The 19965-nt window shown below is 41.1% G+C and overlaps 1 protein-coding gene across 1 annotated transcript in view; it reads right to left on the bottom strand.

The window, feature by feature from the left end:
- Positions 1 to 1206: 1206 nt before the first annotated feature.
- KIF25 (kinesin family member 25) overlaps positions 1207 to 19965 on the bottom strand; it is a 44066-nt gene continuing 25307 nt past the window's right edge. The window contains exons 10-15 of the mRNA XM_074169007.1: positions 14626 to 14775; positions 13364 to 13540; positions 8491 to 8642; positions 5776 to 5973; positions 3023 to 3178; positions 1207 to 1801 (exon numbers count right to left, since the gene is read on the bottom strand). Of these exons, the coding sequence (XP_074025108.1) occupies positions 1644 to 1801; positions 3023 to 3178; positions 5776 to 5973; positions 8491 to 8642; positions 13364 to 13540; positions 14626 to 14775 (991 nt within the window). The 3' untranslated portion in view covers positions 1207 to 1643. The remainder of the gene's footprint in view (positions 1802 to 3022; positions 3179 to 5775; positions 5974 to 8490; positions 8643 to 13363; positions 13541 to 14625; positions 14776 to 19965) is intronic.

Below are 19965 nucleotides of genomic sequence, written 5' to 3'. Positions count from 1 at the left end.
TCCATTTACTAGGCTAATGATCCTCACTCCAGCACTTTCTCCCCAAAACTGCTTTAGTGACCATTCAGCTTCATAAGGTCCCGTGTCCAGATTCTTTTCCTCCCCATCTGTTACTGCTGGAGTTGGGTAAAGTTAAGGCATTTTTACGCTCATGACATTATTTAGGAAAACAAGTATTATTACAGCTCTCTGGTTGGGATGCTAATGTTCTAAGCACCAGAGCACTGCATGCAACATAGCAGCTGTTATATGTTCAAGGGTGACATTCCAATAATAGTATGCTATATAATCTCTGGATAAATATTTATGCTTGTGAAGGTTAAGTGACTTGGAGTACTATAAACTCCAGCCTTTTGGGCAGGCCACTGCAATTTAAACCTTCTTGCAGTGACCTACCAATGACCTCTCTCCCAATCTAGAGGCAGAGTGACTGCTGGAGATAAAAATTCAGAGTGGATCCTGAGGCCTCTGCCGAGCAGTAACGCAGGGCATAAAACACAGCAGATGTTATTTGAACTCAACTACCCATCTCACAAGTGCTTGTCATCTCTAACATTCCTTAAATTTCCTTGAAACTTGTCCCGGTGTAACTTCATTCACAAGCCCTGTGTGGTGTTGTCTCAGCATTGGTGTAAGAGGGCAACAGCCTCTTGAAGATGACAAGCATCATGTCACAAGCTGGGTTTTTGGTGTTTTATTCATGTGATGGACGGGAAGTCTGTAGTTAACTTTTTCCAACGTGCAGGCACATCTTTAAGATTGTGATGTGGTTAATTTGCTTCAGAAATGCAGGTGAAAGAACAGGCCAGACTACTTCTAAAGCAGTTGTACAAGTTGGGTCCCACTAGCTGTCAGGATTTGAAGTTCAGGGCCTTTTAGCACTCGTGGAGCAAAAAAAAAACCCAAACCAGGCAAAGCTGAGTCTTAGTGAACTCAGCAGAGCTGGGATTTGCTCCAACCACTTAACCTGAGTGTGTTTTCAAAAAGTTTTATAATCCCTCATTTGCTTCCTAAGCTACATTCCAGAGGGATAACAGATGCAGCTTTACTCCTTTTTCTCCATCGCACTGGTGCCATTATTTCCTACCTAAAACCAGAGAACAGAACTCCATTCAATACAGCTGGTGGGTTCCTCTACGCTCCTACCTGTTGATAGGGCATTAGGAATGACCCCATCCATAGCTAGACAGAAGAGCAAACCACAATGACACATCTCATATTTATTCAGACTGGGAGGAAGTATTTCACTTGCTGCTTTGAAGCACTGGACTGCTTTTTACTGGGAAAACAGAATGCACTTTTAGCCTTTCAGAAGTGAGCCATCCTAAATCGGGGCCCTGTTGACTTAGTTCTACTTGCCCAAAGGAAACACACCACCAAAACCACGTCTTGAAGTAGCTTTCCTGAAAAAGCCTGATTTATTTCTATGTCGTTCCACCATGGCTGTGGTAGCTGTTGTCAATACTTGCTATTATCTTTGGAGCAAGAACATTATCAGCAGGTTTATGGCTTACTAATGCCACATTGAGGATTGTTTATTTTGTCTGGCAGTTGATATCTAAAAGAATGGCTTTAGGACAACAATATACGTTTCAGTCTGAGGAACTCATTAATAATACTTTAATCCACAGGAGTCTTGGGTTTTATTTTGCTTTACTTGGTACTGGGCAATTTTTTTTCTTGACTTGTCCTCTCTGAACTTGCCGAGCACGAGTTCCAAATCCCAGAGACTGCATCGATTCTGTTAAGTACTTCTGGTCAGGAGAGATGCACAGTATCACCAGCAGCTTAGCATCACCTCCTAAAAGCAGGAAAAAGGCAAAACATACTTATTTACCTCGTTATTTTCAGTAAGTTATACAGTGGCAATGTATTTATCTACATAACAATGGGTGTAGCCTACCATAGCTTTTATGAAGCAGAAGATTGTACCTGAAAAGAGCTGTTGAAAACAGGCAGCTCCTTCAAGGGGAAGTCTATATCTACTAATACGGTATTTGCCCAACTAGAATAAATGTTTCACAATTTGTAATGTAGATTTTTCCCCCTTATAGCTTCACCAGTTAATCTGCATGGGTCTGAGTACTTCATTAAGCTTTGTCAAATGTTTGCAAATTCAGGGTAATGGCAATATGGCTTATCTGCATGATAATAAGGCAAAACAGACATATTAGAAGTTCACAGAGAATGATTAAAGAAACAAGGAAATTGCTACTTTCAACACTTCACCTAAACAATGTTACCCAAGTCACACACCAGGCATGGTTAGAACCGGGCTCAGCGCCCATACAACATGGCTCCTAAACTCTTTCTTTCACTTTCCCTTTTCACAGTGGGGACTCCAGTGCTAGGTGAAGTTCAAAAATTAATAGTCCTTCAGAAGCTCTGAAGAACTGTTACCACAGCCACTGTCAATGCCTTGAACCAGAGACTGGAGGGCTGATGCTTTCTGGCTGAAGAAAAACAGACTAATATATTATAGGGATGGACACAAATTTGACGTTACTGCAGGAATTACACTTGCTTTAAAACTATTTCTGCACAGATGAGGAGCTAGAGAACAGGAGGTGACCCAAAGACAAAAAGAAGTTGTAGCACAGTACATGAGCGTGTTCCAGAGTCTCCCTCCTTTGTCTTACTGCTACGGGGCGTAATGTTAAGGAATGTGCAAATATGTGACTACATAGTAGTAATAAAGATTGAAGCTTAACTTGTAAACTGTACCTGACGTGAAAAACCAGTGAAATGCAATTATTGCCCTTTACATGATCCTATTAGAGATGTTGTGATTATTCCAAGTGTATTCCTACACTGAACCTTGGAAGCAGCAAGTTTTAGCCAAATTTAGGAGGAGTTTAGAACCCCCGCTGTGTACTTGCACTGCTCCAAAGCCAGAGTCTTTGAGCAGAGGTCCACATACACGGGAAGAGTACAAGGTCGTCCTCTAGTTCTACACAACAAAGGAGGGGAAAGACTGGGAAAAGAAATCTATATTGTTAAAGAAAAGACAAGAATCTCTCACCAACAGAGTCCTGAAGCAAACGCGTAAGTTTGCTGTTTCGATATGGAACGTGAGATCGCTGTTCTGCTATTGCTCCAAGAACGTCTGCAAGGGCAGACAAGCTGCGGTTGATAAATGACGTCTCTCTCAGTGCTGCACCCGTCACCCCAGACATACCTAGTACAGCGTAGGAAAAAGCAACAGCAAGACTGAGCAAAGCTGCTTTGACTGTAATTGTGAAAAATCTCTTGCCGTATCATCTACTTTTGATGCAGCATTTTTAAACACAAATTCTGAACCGTGATTTCCAGTCCACCCATGCCAAAACCAAGATGCAGGGATTGTTTACTCCAGGCTGCCAACACATTGTTCAGTGCTTCCACTCTTTGAAGGAAGGTTAAAGAAGGTTCAGTGCCTGCAGATGGTCTGAAGCATCTCATGTTAAAATTAATCTCTTCAGCTGGACAATGCATCTTGGATCCATGTGTATTATGGAACCGAGAAAGCAGGAACACCACAAGATCAGACAAGACAATGCTGCTTTGGAAAACACCAGTCCACAGTATCTCCAGGGAGAAGCCTGTTGTGTTCCACCATTTTTGTAACAGTTACCTGCCCTGTCTGTATCCCTTAAGAACAACAGGAGTGACACTGATGGCATAAGCTGCAGAAACAAAACTGTAGAGCAGCCAAAGGGGTTTATGTTCACCAAAGTCTGTGAGGTGCTGTTCTTTGTGGTGTGATTTGCTGTAAGGAAATGGATAGAGGAAAATGATGCCCTTCTGCCATCTATCCAGCATAGTGGTATGTAGCTATGCTGCCCTCGAGCAACACTGGGAAGGCTTGGTCTACAAAACAAGTTACACCAATTTCAAGAGGTGCTGCAAGCTCAACTCTGTGATCAGTGTGGATGAGCATGCAGCTAAGAGTAATTAATTTCTCCTGTCCTTATTTCTTCTGTTTGGGGAAAAGAAACTTGTTATTAGCATTTAGCATCACATTATTCAAATTTAATCTTTCTTCAGGATAGTGGATAAGCTACAGGTGCATCTGCCATCACTTCTCATTGGCCAGAGCACATGATCCATGCTAGGCAGAGCTAATGGTAGTGGGATGGTCAGAAGGGACTAACAGTTTCTGCAACTGCCTTCTGTCCCACCTCTAGAGAGACAAAAGAGGCTGCACAGAGAGAGGCTAAGGATCTTGTTTTCCTTCTAGGCCAGCATTTTCCCAACTGGGAGAACGAGAGAGGTATTCAAGAGGCAAGTGTGAAAAGGCACAATCACAGAAAAAAAACCCAGAAGTCTGGACAGTGAGGGCTGGAGAAATGTGACCGTGAGAGAGGATGGGGCTGGAATGGTAGAGTCTCTCTGCAGAGAGGCACAAAGCAAAACAGTTCAGAAGACCCTGCTGCAGGGTGTCAATAATCTGAGATAGGATGCGTATCAGACTAACTTCACTGGAGTCTGTGTCTACAGGCATCCCCAGGCTTCTTTTACAGTCAGTGTAGGTGGACTCCTGACACAATGGATATCACCCTAAAGCAGAAAACTGCAAATAGGTGAAGGGGGTACATGTTTAAACTGCTGATTATCTACATTCGGTCAGATGAACTTCCACAAAGCATTTAGCTGAGTTTTCAAACCGAAACCTAGTTTGCTAAAAAGGGACCACTTAGTAAATGCTGTAACTGATCCAGGATGGCTGTAGAGCAAACAAGACAGGGTGCTGATGTACATTTATACTGTGTGAGATGCCTGCTACTGCTGCTCACTTACATTTGTCCACATTTCAAAACAATTACGAGTTAACAGCTGCCTTTACTTTTATCTGAGCAAATGCAACACCTTCCAATCTCCACCAGCGTAGCTGATGGTAGAGGCTGGTCTGCTCTAAGTGCTGGGCCCCATCTAACACTGATGTGAGCACGGTTCTGGGCTTCACTGGAGGATCTGGCCCGCTGAGCCCCAAACCAACTAAATGGGTGTCCTGGTTGAACTGAGAGAACAAACACACACGCTGTTGCTCAATTACACGTTTACCAAACAGTTTCCAGCATTTAGAGCAAATGAAAAAAAATAATGTATTATATTAGGTTTCTTTGTAGAACAGTAGTTTAACAGTGAGCAACAGCAAAAATTCTTGGCAGTAAAGTAAAAGACTCTTTCATAATACTGGTTCAGTTTTCAAAACATTATTTCTGGAATGGTACATTTGGCTGCATGGCTTTTCTTGGTAAGAAAGCTTGTCCTTTAGGAAATAATCAAGTTTTTGAAATTATTGTGTGCATAGAGGAGGGGGGAGGAGGAAAATGCTTGAAGGAAACAATGAGAACAATATTATCTTTTCAACACTTAACTTCCTCCAAGACTTTTTCCATAATAAGGCAGAAAAACTCACACATGGTGATATCAGTTATTACAGATATTTGTAATATTTAAATAATTTATGCACTTTAAACATTTCTAAACAAAGACATGCTAATTTTCAGAGTAGAAAAACAAGCCTAATAGAACCAGTCTGAACAAATAATATACCTATGATATGGGTAACCGCCCTGGGCTTATTTTAGGCTTATGCAGTCAAATTTTCAGTTAAACTGTACCAGTGTAAAACTGGAACAATCAGGCCCACAAATTTTGTTCTTGTCAGGATCTGTGGGTTTAAACCACCCCCTGTGTGAAAGCAGGATGCACAGATCCCTACATAAAGGGGTAAAGGCAACTATTGTACCCTAGATCTGGGAGGATCCATGAACAGCCATGTTTGCTTACCCACACATTCGCTGCCAGCCAGATCCACCAGCTGCAATCTGGTTTTGACTTGCTTCAGTTTCTCAGTAGCTTCAAGTTGTGCTGGTGAAGAGGCTCTGGAAGAAGAGGTGGATTTATTGTCTCTTGTTTTTTGTGGAAAGGTGCAGAAAACCTCTTTATTTAGCCTCTGACTGGTCTGTTCATCTTCCCATGAAGTACCTGGTTAATGGAAAAAACAAAAAAGAGCAGCTTCTTGCTGACACTGGAAATTGAGATGGGGGAAAAATGGGGCATCAACAGGGGAAGTGCAGTATCTGCTGGTTTTGGCTATTCTAACAAAAGCAACATACAAGTCAGAATCAATGGCATGGGCAGGCTGAAGGACTTCTCCATCTTAAATTTAAGGTTTTGTTCATCAAACCAATCGTACCAATTGGTAACAAGACTTGGTGTAGGTTGTGTTGTATCTGATATTCCCCTTGTTCGTGCTTCTTTGTGGAAAACAAGAAACAGGAGTCCAGTAAGGACTTTAAAGAGGTATTTTTTCATGTTTTAGACTGACTGCAACCAAAGTGAGATTTTGGATGTTTGGGAGCAGTAAGCTCTGAAGTCTGTTTCTATGTATTTGAAACAGAGCTGGTGCTCTGGCAAGAAAAAAGTTCATCCTGCTTCTTCTATTTTGTCCTTTGCTGCTGCTCCCTCTAGACTTCCTTCAGCCCTTGTATGCCACTGCTGCATCTCCACATGATGAGCTATCAGCCTCGATAGCGTTACTCCTGCTTGTTCGGGTTGGCTATCTGCTACTCCTAGTTGTTCTGTAGCAGCACTAGACTGCTTCATATCCTTCCTCGTCCTCAGCAGCATCATCTGGCTTTCATTCTCTGCTGGGAAGAAGAGGAAGACAGATTCTTTGGGAAAGCTGCTTTGATGTTAGCTTAGCAGAAGTATATGCAAAAGGGCTTTCCCAAAGTGGTTTTGCTTTTTTGCTTCAATGTTTTGGCTTTCATCCATCTCTCTCTCTCTCAAAGACATAGAAGAATAAAAGGCTCATACTCTGCTACAGGTAGTAGAGACAGCAGACTCTCTTGGGAACTTAAAGTGTCTAGTTGCAACAGTACAAAGTTCCCAGCTGCAAAACCTGAGTTAGGAACAGACTGAATTGGATTGCAGAGCTCTGTATCTCTTCAGCTGGGCTGTTGCTAAAACCCGAGCTGGCTGTTCACAGTGTAGACAGAGCAGCTGTGTTGGTTTACACAGAATAAATGGCTTCAGGCCATACAGTGTAAAAATAAGTGTTCTCACTATTCTTCAGTTTCAGACAAGGAAGTTAAGAAACTGCTCTCCTCGAACAACAGATATTACTGAAGCAAATGCTAGAAGACCTTAATCAAACCTGAAAAAGTGCTGGCTTGTCAACCCTGGCCTTAGGTGCAGAACTCATCACAGGCTTTACAACTTTTTATTTAGTGAGTTAGATCTCCGGTGTTGAGCTATTTGATCATAGCACCTAGCTTTCAAATCAGGAATTTCTCCTTTTAAACAAGCCAGAATGCGCTGTCACACTGCTATAGTGAGGTCCCACTTGCAGTACTCCTCTGCCCCTCAGTATTGCTCATCTTCATCCATGCGCTATGAGCTGAAACCCTGAGTCTGCATTCAACGTAAATTAGACGTTTCTATGGAGCTTTGCTGCCAGAGAACGTGGCATCATAGGGTGACCGCAATTTGAAATGGCAAAGGGAAGATTGGATGGGAGAAGATGGCTGGTATGCTAACGCTGCAAACATTGTGTTTTGAAAAGTAACATCTGTCTGATGGACAAGAACCTGGAACTGGCTAGAGCTAACATCTGGAACACCAGAGCTGCAACTTGTGAAGTAACTGTGTCTTTTGGCAAGGCCCAAAGGTAAGTGAGGGCACTGTTTGTTCTGTTTTGCTCATATTATTGGTTTAATTTCTGATAGCAATCTAAGGAAAAAAATGTTAAATATTTTCCACTTTCTAAAACCATATTGTTGTTGTAGAGTATGAAGGAGATGGACCAGAGCACTGGAAGCAGAGCACCTAATTACAACATGAGCAAAAGAAAACAAAGTTAACCCCCAAAATCCAAAGTTATTCCTAAAGCAATAAACTGGTAAGTCTTGGTGTGGAAATGAAAAGTAGAAACATAGGCTTTGCCATAGTAAATAAGACAACTATGTTGCCTGTTTCTACAGTGGCTTATTATTAGCAGTTCAAGAGACTCTGAATTTAGTGGACATTTTTGCAAGGCAGCAGGTAAAAAAAAAATAAATTCTTTCTTGCCCAAAACCATATGATGATCCCTAAAATACACGCTTAGCTTTACCACAAACTTATCATGAATAATTATATGTCATACAAAGTGATTTAACTACAGTATTTGAGTATCTACCTTATTGTTATCTTATTCCTTATCTTATGACATTGATAACAATAGTTGTTTTATGCTATAAAACTTCAAGAACTCTGTAAATCAAGACATGGAAAGAAAAGTAAAGGTTTTATGAAGGTGACAGTTTCAATAGCATTCAAACATTAAACTGGTCTTTTATTTAAGAAGGTGTATAGAAGTTAAACAATGGCAAAGGAGCTAAGGGAATGTATTAAACATTAGAAAAAGCAGGAAAAAAACAATATGAAACCCTCTCAATCCACAGACTGTTTTTTTAAAAACAACTGGCTCTAGATGTATTTTAGTAACATCCTACTTACCAAAGTTATCTTCAGAGACAATTGTGGCTATGGTCAATGTAATTACCAGATGAGAACGAGAGGAATGAGCATGCACCAGTGTTGGGTGCCTGGCTCTCAGCTGTAGGCCTTTGTTGACTAGATGCAAAAATTCAGATGCGTTTTCAACAGTCCTAGAAAGTAAAGAAACAAGAAGAAGATTTAACTGACTCAGTAAAAATCACACGAGAAAGCTGACAACTTAGGCATGAATTTGACCATTTCCACTTCCCTGCTCTTCTTATACTAATCTCAGTTTTGAGCTGCACAAACAACTGTAAAAAGACTTTTTCAGGTGGGATATAGTCCAAGATGAAAATTCAAGACAAAACCTGTGATGTAGTACTGAAAGTGCTGAAGAAGTGGTCTGCCAGCCTTGCAGGTCTATAGGTACTGTGGCTCCGCTCTACAAGTGGCTGTAATTTCTACACCTCCACACTTTGGAAGAAAAGACACAAATTTAGAGATTCCTGGAAACTCTGGTCTTACAGAAGTGGAGTTGTCCAGTTTATATTCAGGTAGCTCCTGTTCTTTGGGAGGTACAGAATTAGGGGGGGGGGGGGAGATATTTCTCTGGGCCTTTGGAAATCATATTTAGCATTTAGAATTAAATTTAGAATCCTTGGAAAAAAGTTCAATTCCACTGGTCAATAAGCAAGGACTCTAGTGCAGTGTCAGAATAGACAGGCATAAGTTGCTATAGACCATTTTATCATGTACTATCTGTTTCCTCTTCCAGTTAAAGGCAATACTGTGACCAATCAAAGGGCCAAAACCTAACACAGAAAATGAAATAAACACTGTGATTTCCCCAGGTTTGCAATGTTTAAAACAATTGAGGGAAGATTGCCTACTCCTTCCTTTCACTGCATTGCTTTCTTCAATAATCACTCAAGTTACATCACTTAAACATTAGTTTTTAGATGGAGGTATAAATTATTATGAGTGCCTATCACAGCCTGGTTATGGAATGCCCTGTAATACCAGAGCCATTAATAACTCTCCTGACAGGCTACAGGCTTGGTTCCACATTGCTGCAGTCAGCAAAAACAAGCATCTGATAAAAGGCAAGGCCTTCATTACTTAGATTTGGCTGCTTTCAGTGAAAGTCACACTGGGCACAAACTTACTTTGTGCTAAGAAGAGCCACACTTGAAGAGTTTAGAAACAAAAGAGCTATCCCAACTAAACCAATTTCATCTGCAAATAAAGCAAGAGCATGTGAAGAACATAAAAACATTTAGCCACACCATGCTTACAGACACTTAAGGGAAACAGCCACCTAAAAGCAGTTCCCTGTGTAACCAAGGCCACAGGAGCTAAATGATCACTATAGACTTTGCCCATCAATCCTCAGCCACACACAGTGGCCTCCCCTGTAGCACCTCTGCCTCTGTGCATCCACTGGTAACCTCTCCCTGGTTGTTTGACCTGGTACCAGCAAGGAAGCAGTGGCTCTCGTTCCTACTGTCAGAGACGGCAGAGCCTCAGGCTGGGGTGATTTGACTATTGCCTCAGGTTCAAGGAGGCAGATCCTGCCTTTCTAAGTTTTGAACCGCATCCTTCAGTAACCTCTCAGGCCAGGACTGGGTGGCCCTCAGGCCCTCAGGTTAGCCGCCTTCACTAGGATGTAGCAACAGGCAGCCGGCTTCTGCAAGCTGCTGCTGTGCACTGGCAAGGGGTCAGTGCTACAAGCTGCTGTCCTCCAACTAGTATTTGCAGAAGATAGGCCTCAGGGTACACTGTCAGTGCTGGTCACCTACTGGGAAACCGCAGTTGACTTTGGAGGTGACAGGCATCCCCAGCCCAGCGCTGCGAGCTTGGCACAGTAGCTTCTCGGCAGGACTGACGGTAATAATTTTTTAGTATAATCTCTACGACTTTATCACACTGTACGTACTGCATGTTCCAGGACCAGATTCTACAAAGAGAAGCCCTGTTGTGGTTAAGTTAAAAATTTGATGCTGAATGTTCTCCAAAGTCAACCAAGCCATAAAAGAAGAAAGAGACTGAGGGTTTTGTGAGTCAGTAAGATGTACATGTTAGCAGGAAAGAGACTACTGTACTTTAATGGACATATGGAGAAGCCAATGAGACCCAGCAGGCCAATATATTCTAGATGAAATATTAGCACAAATGAGGATGTGTTTTTATTCAAAGCACTGGCTGTTTATTTTAGATTTTGGGCAGCTGGGTGGTCTCATTCAATGGTTCCCTTACTTTGTTTGGGTTTGCTTTTTCTTATTAACCTTTCTGTGTAATTATTAATATAGCCTGTTTAGGAATTGGACTTTTTTTGCTGCTTGCATTGTAATTGAGACACAAGTCCATATTCTTATTTATATTTGCATTAGAATTGGGTATTTATTGATTGGTTGAGATAAGTGGTTTTTAAGAGGTGTTTAGTTCAAGGCGCCAGGTTACTTTACCATAAATTAAAATTTACAGAAATAAACAGAGCAGCCATTTTATTAACTAGAAGGACAAACGAAACCTTATTGCAGCTTCTAGTTCTTGTCTCTATGGCACAAGTCCAGCTTCATCTCAACTTTCCCTTCCACAAAGCCTAGGAAAAGAGATGGGTCACCCACTAACTATGCAAAGCTCCCTTGGGAAGGGGAGTAGGCATTTTTCAGGCCAGCACCTTTGTTACTGAAAAACTATAATTAAAAATTACTTGGAGGTTCTGATGAAGCAGGAAAAAGTCATACCCACACTATATGCACATATCTTCATTTTCTAAGTCAGATGGTTTCTTTCTTTCCTAGACAAAGGAAAAAGATTAGCTCCTTCAAGAAAGATTCAGCACATGCAGGTTAACCTCTGCTCCCAACCTCTTTTGAAGGAGTTTTTCATTCCCTTGACAAAAGAGCCTTAACCAGATGTTAAAAGTTGGCATACAGTCACAGTTGAGGAAATCCAAGAAGAGAGACTGAGCGAAACCCACCAGTCAGCATAATACAGACAAGAGGGCAAAAGGATTGATCACTTCAAGCTCCAGTCATTTTTAATTCATTCCATGCTCTTATGGAGCACACAGACTGCAATCAAAGATGCAGAATTTCTCTGGAAATCATATTTAACTTCAAGACTGAAAAGCAGGCATACTCCAGATACAGATGTTAATCCTTCCTAGAATATTGCAGTGATTATTTCATAGAAAGAAAGGAGAGTTATATAGCCCCATGGTGAAGAAAGCCACTTTACAATTTCTCTGGGGTCCCACTTTTCTGTGAGCAGTTCAACGGCTAGAAAATACAAGTCAATAAATGCATTTAACTAGGTAGAATAGAAGTATGTTTGCACAACCCTCCAGTACATTCTTGTATTTTTATCAAGGCTTTCTGGCAATAGCATAAACCCACATAAACAAACAACTACTAGTCTGCTTATGTGATTAAGTCCCACAAGACAAAAATACTGCCTTCAATTATTTCCACTGAGGGTGCATTTTATTTTAACAGAGGGTGGGGGGTTGCTTTTCATATCTGACTTCTAATTCCTCCTGGAAGAGACTAGACCATGGAAAGCATTATTATAGAGAAGTGAAAAAAACACCATGTTCCCCCCAGAAACATAAAACACTATAATACTGTGCTAAACATTTCAATAGGGCAAGACGTTTTGTTTCACAAACATTATTTGCCCAAGGAGCAGAATATTTTTTCTGTCTCTAGACCTCTCTGCAGTGCACAGACAGAAATGTTCCATTCTGGAATCTGTTCACATGCTGGGCACTCACAGGGAGATGTCTGGTAGCTTAATTCCACTGGGTAGCATCACCTCTCTGGTGCCAATAGTACTGCTCGTCATAATTTTTTTTTCTAATGTTGAATTAATACTAGCATGAAGACCACAGCCGTTACTAAAATGAAGCATCTGTAACAGATTCACTCTTGTTAATGCATGAATTGTTATGAACATATGATTTTTACCATCTAATTAGCCAAGGCTAGTGTTTTATATATAACAAGAAAGTAGTATACATTTGCTTTGTATATTACACATACATTACACCAAGAATCATTCCCATGTGTACTACAGCAAGACTTTGCAATGCTTAGCAAGTACAAGAAGGCATTAAAATAAGTGTAGGTGTAGCCTAAAATACCTTAGCTCTTGTGAAGATGTGTAAATAACAATCAAACTTACCATACAGCAATGCTAGGAAGGTGTACATCTTAAAACTAAATGCGTAGAAACTTAGCTACTTCTTAGCTTTTAGTTTGAAGAACCTGGATTTTCAAGAACTACGGGTTCAAATGCCAGCATAACAACCCCCACTTTAATACCTCCAGTTATGAAAACAGAATACTAAGCAGTGTGAAATGGGTATTTATATTAAAAGAGCACTTAAAATCTTATTCTTTCTAAAGAACTTTTTTTTTTAACTCCAATGTGTGTAGGGAAAGCTAACACTCTACAGGTGCTTAAAAATCTACAATAAGAACATACATTTCTATTATAATCTGTAAATTTTAAAATTTAGTAAGACTGAAGGGAAAGTGCTTTCTGAGTGGGTTACTCCTTCTTTTTCTATAGCTGACAAGATGCCCTATATCCAGCAACAACAAAATACACAGCTGTCTTCAGGCAATCTGAGTGGAAGGCACTTAACACAGGAGTATAACCCAAACTAATTGTACTGTTATTTTTGAAAGTATTTTGACAGTTGCAGCCAACTGCAGTCTAATGGACTGAGCTAATGGAAACAGTGAGATCTGTTCTTTTGCATATGGTAAGGACTTATTGTTTAGAAGCGATAACTGGTGCCTGTAATGCAATTTTGTGACAGATATACGTTTCATTGACACCAGACCATTGTCAGACGATAAGGATCAAATCATGTACTTACTCATGTGTAAGCAATGGAACATCGTTCTTTCCTTCTCTGGTTGTGACAACATCACGTTTGACGCCAAATACTTTTCCACAACTGTCTTTTGCCAGAAGATCAAAAATTTCATTATTATACACTTCTACAACAGAAACCTCAACCCAGTAACTTCCTGGTGGCTTTTCTGAAATAAGCCTGGAGAATAAAAATAGAGGAAAAAAAAGAGAAGAGAAAAGCCAAAAAATGCTGAAGTCAAACCCCAAGCAAACAATCTGTAAATAAAAATCTATTCTTTAATTGTAATCTAATTACAATCTGATAAAAGTACGTATTAAACACTGGCAGCTGTGACTTTGCCTCATCTACATGCTAATGTTAAGTTGAAGAATCAGAATATACAGTCAAATTATACATGAAGCAGTAAATAAAATTCGTTTTCCAAAGAGCTGTGCCAGCTTAACTTGTTTTTCTCCACTAGTGTCCCTCTCTCCTCAAGATGTTTTCAAACCATTTCTCTGCTGGACATTACTGCATTCAGAGCTCAAGGTATGAATAACTGGCACAGTGCAAGCAACAAAGAGGCAGAGATGGCAAACTGCCCAGTTAGATCTGTAAGAGGTTATCTGTCCACAGCCACAGAAAAATCATAAATTAAGGGCTTGTCTATTCAGGAGAATATTTTCAGTTAGACAGTTATATTGCTACAAAATTGGATCTTTGATTTATCTTATACCATTCTCCAAAAGAAATAGCCTTAGCTGGAAAAACCTCTAATGGCTCTTCTATTATAACGTAGCAGTGCATCAGTTCAAATCATGCATTATGTTCAACTAAAAAAATCTAAGAATTCTCAAAGAAAGAACAGACCGTGGTTAAAAATTCTACTATCATTATCCTTGGGGACTGGGTTCTAATCTGGGTCCTCTTCATCTATTCCAATTGACAATTTTCACCAAAACTTGTAAGAACTTAATTATCTTATAGACTCCCACAACTATGGCTGAAACATATTCAAAAGTTAAGTTAATTAGGAGTCTGAAAGACAGACAACACACAGCAAAATTGCATAATCTTATTTTCCTGGAAAAACAGACTAAGCAGGAGAGAGGCTAGAAATCTACATCAAAACTCAAATATCGAATGGCAGTTAGAGAAGCTACAAATATTAATCACTGTGAAGCTGAAATCTGTAATGATTAAATACATTACAAACATTATTACATCCTTTCTATAAAGTTTAAGGTGACTGCCACTGACATGAGCCTTTTCTTAGCTGTTACCTGAACACTTCCTGGGTAGCTCGAGGAATAATTCCAAGTTCTGATTCATCTTCTAAGGAGAATGTGAAGTTCTCCTCTAACTGTGGTCCCAACATTGTGTATGTCTTCCCACTTCCAGTTTGTCCATAAGCCATGATACACACATTGTACCTGAAAATTAAAAGGGCCTTCGTTTATTTTACCGTTACCAAATGTGTTTGTTAGGTGGCAAGTCAAACCCCAAACAATTTGGGAACACAAACTGTAACGAAAAATAAATACACTGCCCCTGCAGATTTCATTCTGGAGATCTCAAAAGCTGACAGACATTAAAGTATTGCTCATAACGTCACCGAAACAGATTTTTTTTTTTAAGGAGAATTGAAGGGATGCTTTTCAGCAGAGTTTAAGGGATGCTTAGTTTGGAATGACTGATGAGGTTAGACCTCCTGTCTGCCCAACTTCCAGCTCATGCACTACTGAGCTGCCAGTTAATCAGCTCCTGAACACTGCAGTTCACAGTACAGCATTTTAAAGTAAACCATCACTGGGTTTGATTTGTCTTACAGTGCTATGCTGCAAACCACAGCACTAATATCTTAACAGCTGGGAACAGTAAACTCTTCAGCTCTCATAGTCTTTTTCAGGCAGACTCATCAGTCAGCCCTCGGTCACTGGAAAAGGTAAGACAGCCCGCATGATAAAAGGCACAAACTTTAAAGCAAATGCATTAGTTCAGTGTAGGCATGCACACAATAACTGACTGCTCTGGAATAAAGGTGGTAGGAACTGCTCTGGTATGGACTTGTAGAAGGTGCAAATGGACAATGTTGCTGCAGAGGTACAGGCACCTATGAGACACAATTCATCATCTCCTGAAGTAGACGTGTAAAATATCTAATGTTATGATCTAATGAACAGAACTCTGAAAACGCCTCTTTCTCTGCACTGAAAATAACAAAATAAAATAAAAAGTCCACAGCTGTGAGCTCTGTTGTGGATGTCTGTGCCTCAGGGATCTGAATTTAGATGTATGAATCCTATCCAGAAGGTGTGTTTCTAACACAGACGGATCAAAGTCAACCAAAACAAGTGGGTGGACACAAAAGTACCCTGCCACGGTACAGCTCTGTATTGAGGACCGATACTGTGCAGCTGAAGGTTAGTGCCTCCTGAGTGCGGCTGCCTCTGCTCTGCAGCACCTGCCAGCACCTCGGTGTTGGCCACAGAACTGTGCCAGCAATAACTCTTGGAGGACACGCAGTTATGCTGACGGGACTGCTCCTTCCCTGCAGTACCTTGTTTGTTCAGAGACACATTAGCAGAATCGCCATACATGGCAAGTACACTGAAATTTTTGCTCTACCAGCGAGTTGCAAGAATGGGCTTGCTCCTGGGTCTGCCAGGGAGTAAAATTTCACTGCCTAAGCTATACCTCCTCCATGGGCAGACCTGAACAGCTGCTTTTGGTTATCTGATGCTTTTCCTCATATCAAAAATGTTGTTTCAAGCACATGCCAGCAAATTTCAATGAACACCCCTCATCTAATTGTTTTACATTTGTGGTTTCAAGTCATGAAATGCTTACATGGCCATTGCAGAGAAATATATTTACAGCATTTTTTTTTGCATATTAAACATGCCTAGAAGCAATTATTTTTGGAGGACTATTTAGAAAGTTTTCTCTTGTTAAAAAGAATGTGGGCTGATAAGCAACACAGCAAATACCTGGGTACCCCTTTTGGGGCTGCAAAGTCAAAGTTGCAGTCAGTGAACCTATAGTAAGTTCCTTCCATGTTTCAGGATGCTGAGTATAAAACAGAAGTCTAATCATAGATTTGATGAAGTAAAGGAGATGAGATACCTGTTACTGAAAATAAAGAGCACTACAGCAAAATGAAACACGCTAGAAATCAGGGCTGTAAATCTGAAAAGGGATTTCTCTACGTATTCACTGCTGACATAACTCTATTCGCATTTATGTCAGTGGGAAAAGCTCCCACTAGTTTTGGTAGTTTTCAGCTAGGCTAACAATGAGCAATTTTCACAATTCCACCCCTAATGCACACTGCCTCGCCAGCCCATAGCTTATTGAGACTTGTAGCCCCACTTCAACATCAGAGAGATCTTTGGAACCAAAAACGGAGCCAGAGGTTTGCAAGTAGTAGCTTTCCTTAAGAAAACCAGAATGGAAGTCTTTTTAGAAGTCTCTCAAACTTTCATCTAGTCCAGCTATTCAAATTTTCCTGGGTTGCTACTTGTTAAAAAGTAAGCATCACGGACAAAATAGTTCTGACAAGATACAGATGATATGATTAGAAACCAAGTAGACAGGTGCTTGTAGCACTGAAGATAGAGATGCAAATCAGGTATCAATCAGTGACAACTTCTCTGCCAAAGCCAAAACAGCTCAAAATGAACTCAAAATATCCAAAGCAGTATTATATCTGAGTATGTACAGGAAGAGAATTAATTGTTGGGTGATTCAACAAGACAAGAAGCAGCAGACTAGTTCATATTTACCTAGTTTACTTTGTTGTGTTCTGGTTCCAACATAAGGGTTTCCAATAGAGCAATCTAAAAATTTCAGGCTACGATTCACCTGTGTGCCCTGATATTTCTCCTTCTCCACTCTGCCCCATTAGTTACATTCTTGTTTCAAAAAGTTTTTACTGTCAAGCTAGAATACCAATAGTTTCATAGTATTTCTCTCCTGAAAAGAGTGTGGGTGTTCAGTATAGCAAAGTTATCAGTAGGAGAGAACACTGTTAAAGGAAATCAAAGAAGAAGAAATGTATTCTTTAAAATAAATAAACAAGTTTGATTCTTCAATGTTGTAAAGAAAAGAAATGTTATCTTACTCCCTCGCTAGCCCTGTATGGCTAACTGTAAACTTTGAAGCCTGCTATACTTTGTCTGTTCTGCATATGGGATAATCTTTCTTCCTGTATATTTTTACTGAAAAATGAAACAATTCATTAAGAAAGAAAAATAAAGAAAAAAAAAAAAGGAGTGGAACACTCCTTTCTGCTTAAGCTAAAAGTTGTTACAGACCACTTTGGAGCCCAGACTAAAACAATCAGGAGCAGCAAAAAGGTTGAAGGTTCAGCCTCAGTACGTCTGTTTCCCATTTACAATGGGAAGGCTGCTGAGAAACATGGCTTGTATGCACAGCCTCGCCTTCCCCGAAAATCTGCTTCTGTTTAAATGGCATTTCTGGAAGAACAAGACAACTCTTTTGTTTTCAATAACAGAACATTTCCTAACTGAATAGAAAAATCCTAGCTTTTAGGACACGATTCTTTCAATGTGGAAATTAGAAAGTGGGAAGTATGGCAGATCAAGGTACAGATAGATACATCTGATGATAGAGAGGCAACATATTGAGCCAAACCAAACTTATGTTCATTGCAAAAGGAAAAGCAGAGAGAGAAAACAGTGGTTATAAGGGCTTCTTCAAACTGCTCCAACCTATTGGTCCCTAGGTTGCTCAGCTATGGAAACTGTGGTTACTTATCCTTGGTAAACTAGAATAACAGCCTTCAGAATGGCCAAGGCACAGCTGGAGCTGAATTTGTGAAGGGACACAAAGAATAGTAAGAAGGGCTTTCACAGGTATGTCAGACAGAAAAGGAAAGTCAAAGAAAGTGTACCCCTCCTGATGAGCAAGACTGGCAACCTGACAAAAATGGATGAGGAGAAGGCTGAGGTACTCAACAACTTTTTTGCCTCGGTCTTCATTGGCAACCTCTTTCCCCACATCTCTTGAGTGGATGGACCACAAGGCAGGGACTGGGAGAGCAAAGTCTCTCCCACTGTAGGGGAAGATCAGGTTTGTGACCACCTGAGGAACCTAAATATACAGAACTCTATGGGACCTGACGAGATGCATCCCAGAGTCCTCAGGGAATTCACTGATGTAGTTGCCAAGCCACTCTCCATGATATTTCAAGTCATAGCAGTCAGGTGAAGTCCTTGGTGACTGGAAGAAGGGAAACACTGCACCCGTTTGTAAAAAGTATAGAAAGGAGGACCCTGGGTGCTACTGACTCACCTCACCTCTGTGCCTGGGAAGATCATGGTACAGATCCTCCTAGAAGCTATGCTAAGGCACATGGAGGACAGGGAGGTGATTTGAGACAGCCAACATGGCTTCATGAAGGGCAAGTCCTGCCTGACCAACCTAGTGGTCTTCTATGATGGAGTGACCACACCAGGGGACAAGGGAAGAGCTACGGATGTCATCTGTCTGGACACCTGTAAGGCCTTTGACAGGGTCCCCCACAATATCCTTCTGTCTAAATTGGAGAGGTATGGATTTGATGGGTAGACTGTTCAGTGGATGAGGAATTGGTTGGATGGTCACATCCAGAGGGTAGTGGTCAACGGCTCAATGTCCAGAGATCAGTGACAAGCAGTGTCTCTCAGGGGTCTGTATTGATACCAGTACTATTTAACGCCTTCATCAATGACAGAGACAGTGGGATCAAGTGCACCCTCAGCAACTTTGCAGATGACACCAAGATGACTGGTGCAGTTGACATGCCTGAGAGACGGGATGCTATCCAGAGCAACCTGGACAAGTTCGAGAAGTGGGCCTGTGTGAACTTCATGAAGTTCAAACAAGGACAAGTACAGGGCTCTGCACCTGGCTTGGGACAACCCCTGGTATCAATACAGGCTGGGGGATGAAGGGATTCAGAGCAGCCCTGCCAAGAAGGACTTGGAGGTACTGGTGAATGAAAAGCTGGACATGAGCTGGCAATGTGTGCTTGCAGCCTGGAAGGCAAAACGTATCCTGGGCTGCATCAAAAGAAGTGTGGCCAGCAGGTCAAGGGAGGTGATTCTGCCCCCCCTACTTCACTGTGGTGAGACCCCACCTGGAGTACTGTATCCAGCTCTGGGACCCTCAGCATAGGAAAGACATAGGAGGGCCACAAAAATTACCAGAGGGCTGGAACACCTTTACTATAAGGACAGGCTGAGAGAGTTGGGGCTGTTCAACCTGGAGAAGAGAAGGCTCCGGGGAGACCTTACTGCAGCCTTTCACAACTTAAAGCAGGCTTATAGGAAAGAAGGGGACAAACTTTTTAGCAGGGCCTGTTGCAATAGGACAAGGGATAATGGTTTTAAACTTAAAGAGGGTAGATTTAGACTCAATATAAGGATGAATTTTTTTACAATGAGTGTGGTGAAACACTGGAACAAGTTGCCCAGAGAGGTGGTAGATGTGTCCTCCCTGGAAATATTCAAGGTCAGGTCGGACGGGACTCTGAGCAATGTCACGTAGTTGAAGATGTCGCTGCTCATTGCAGCAGGGTTGGACTAGATGACCTTTAAAGGTCCCTTCCAATCCAAACT

The sequence above is a fragment of the Numenius arquata genome, chromosome 2, assembly GCF_964106895.1.
Source record: "Numenius arquata chromosome 2, bNumArq3.hap1.1, whole genome shotgun sequence".
Taxonomy (NCBI): Eukaryota; Metazoa; Chordata; class Aves; order Charadriiformes; family Scolopacidae; genus Numenius; species Numenius arquata.
The sequence above is the reverse complement of the archived record's forward strand: the minus strand, read 5'-3'. Positions and strand labels throughout refer to the sequence as shown.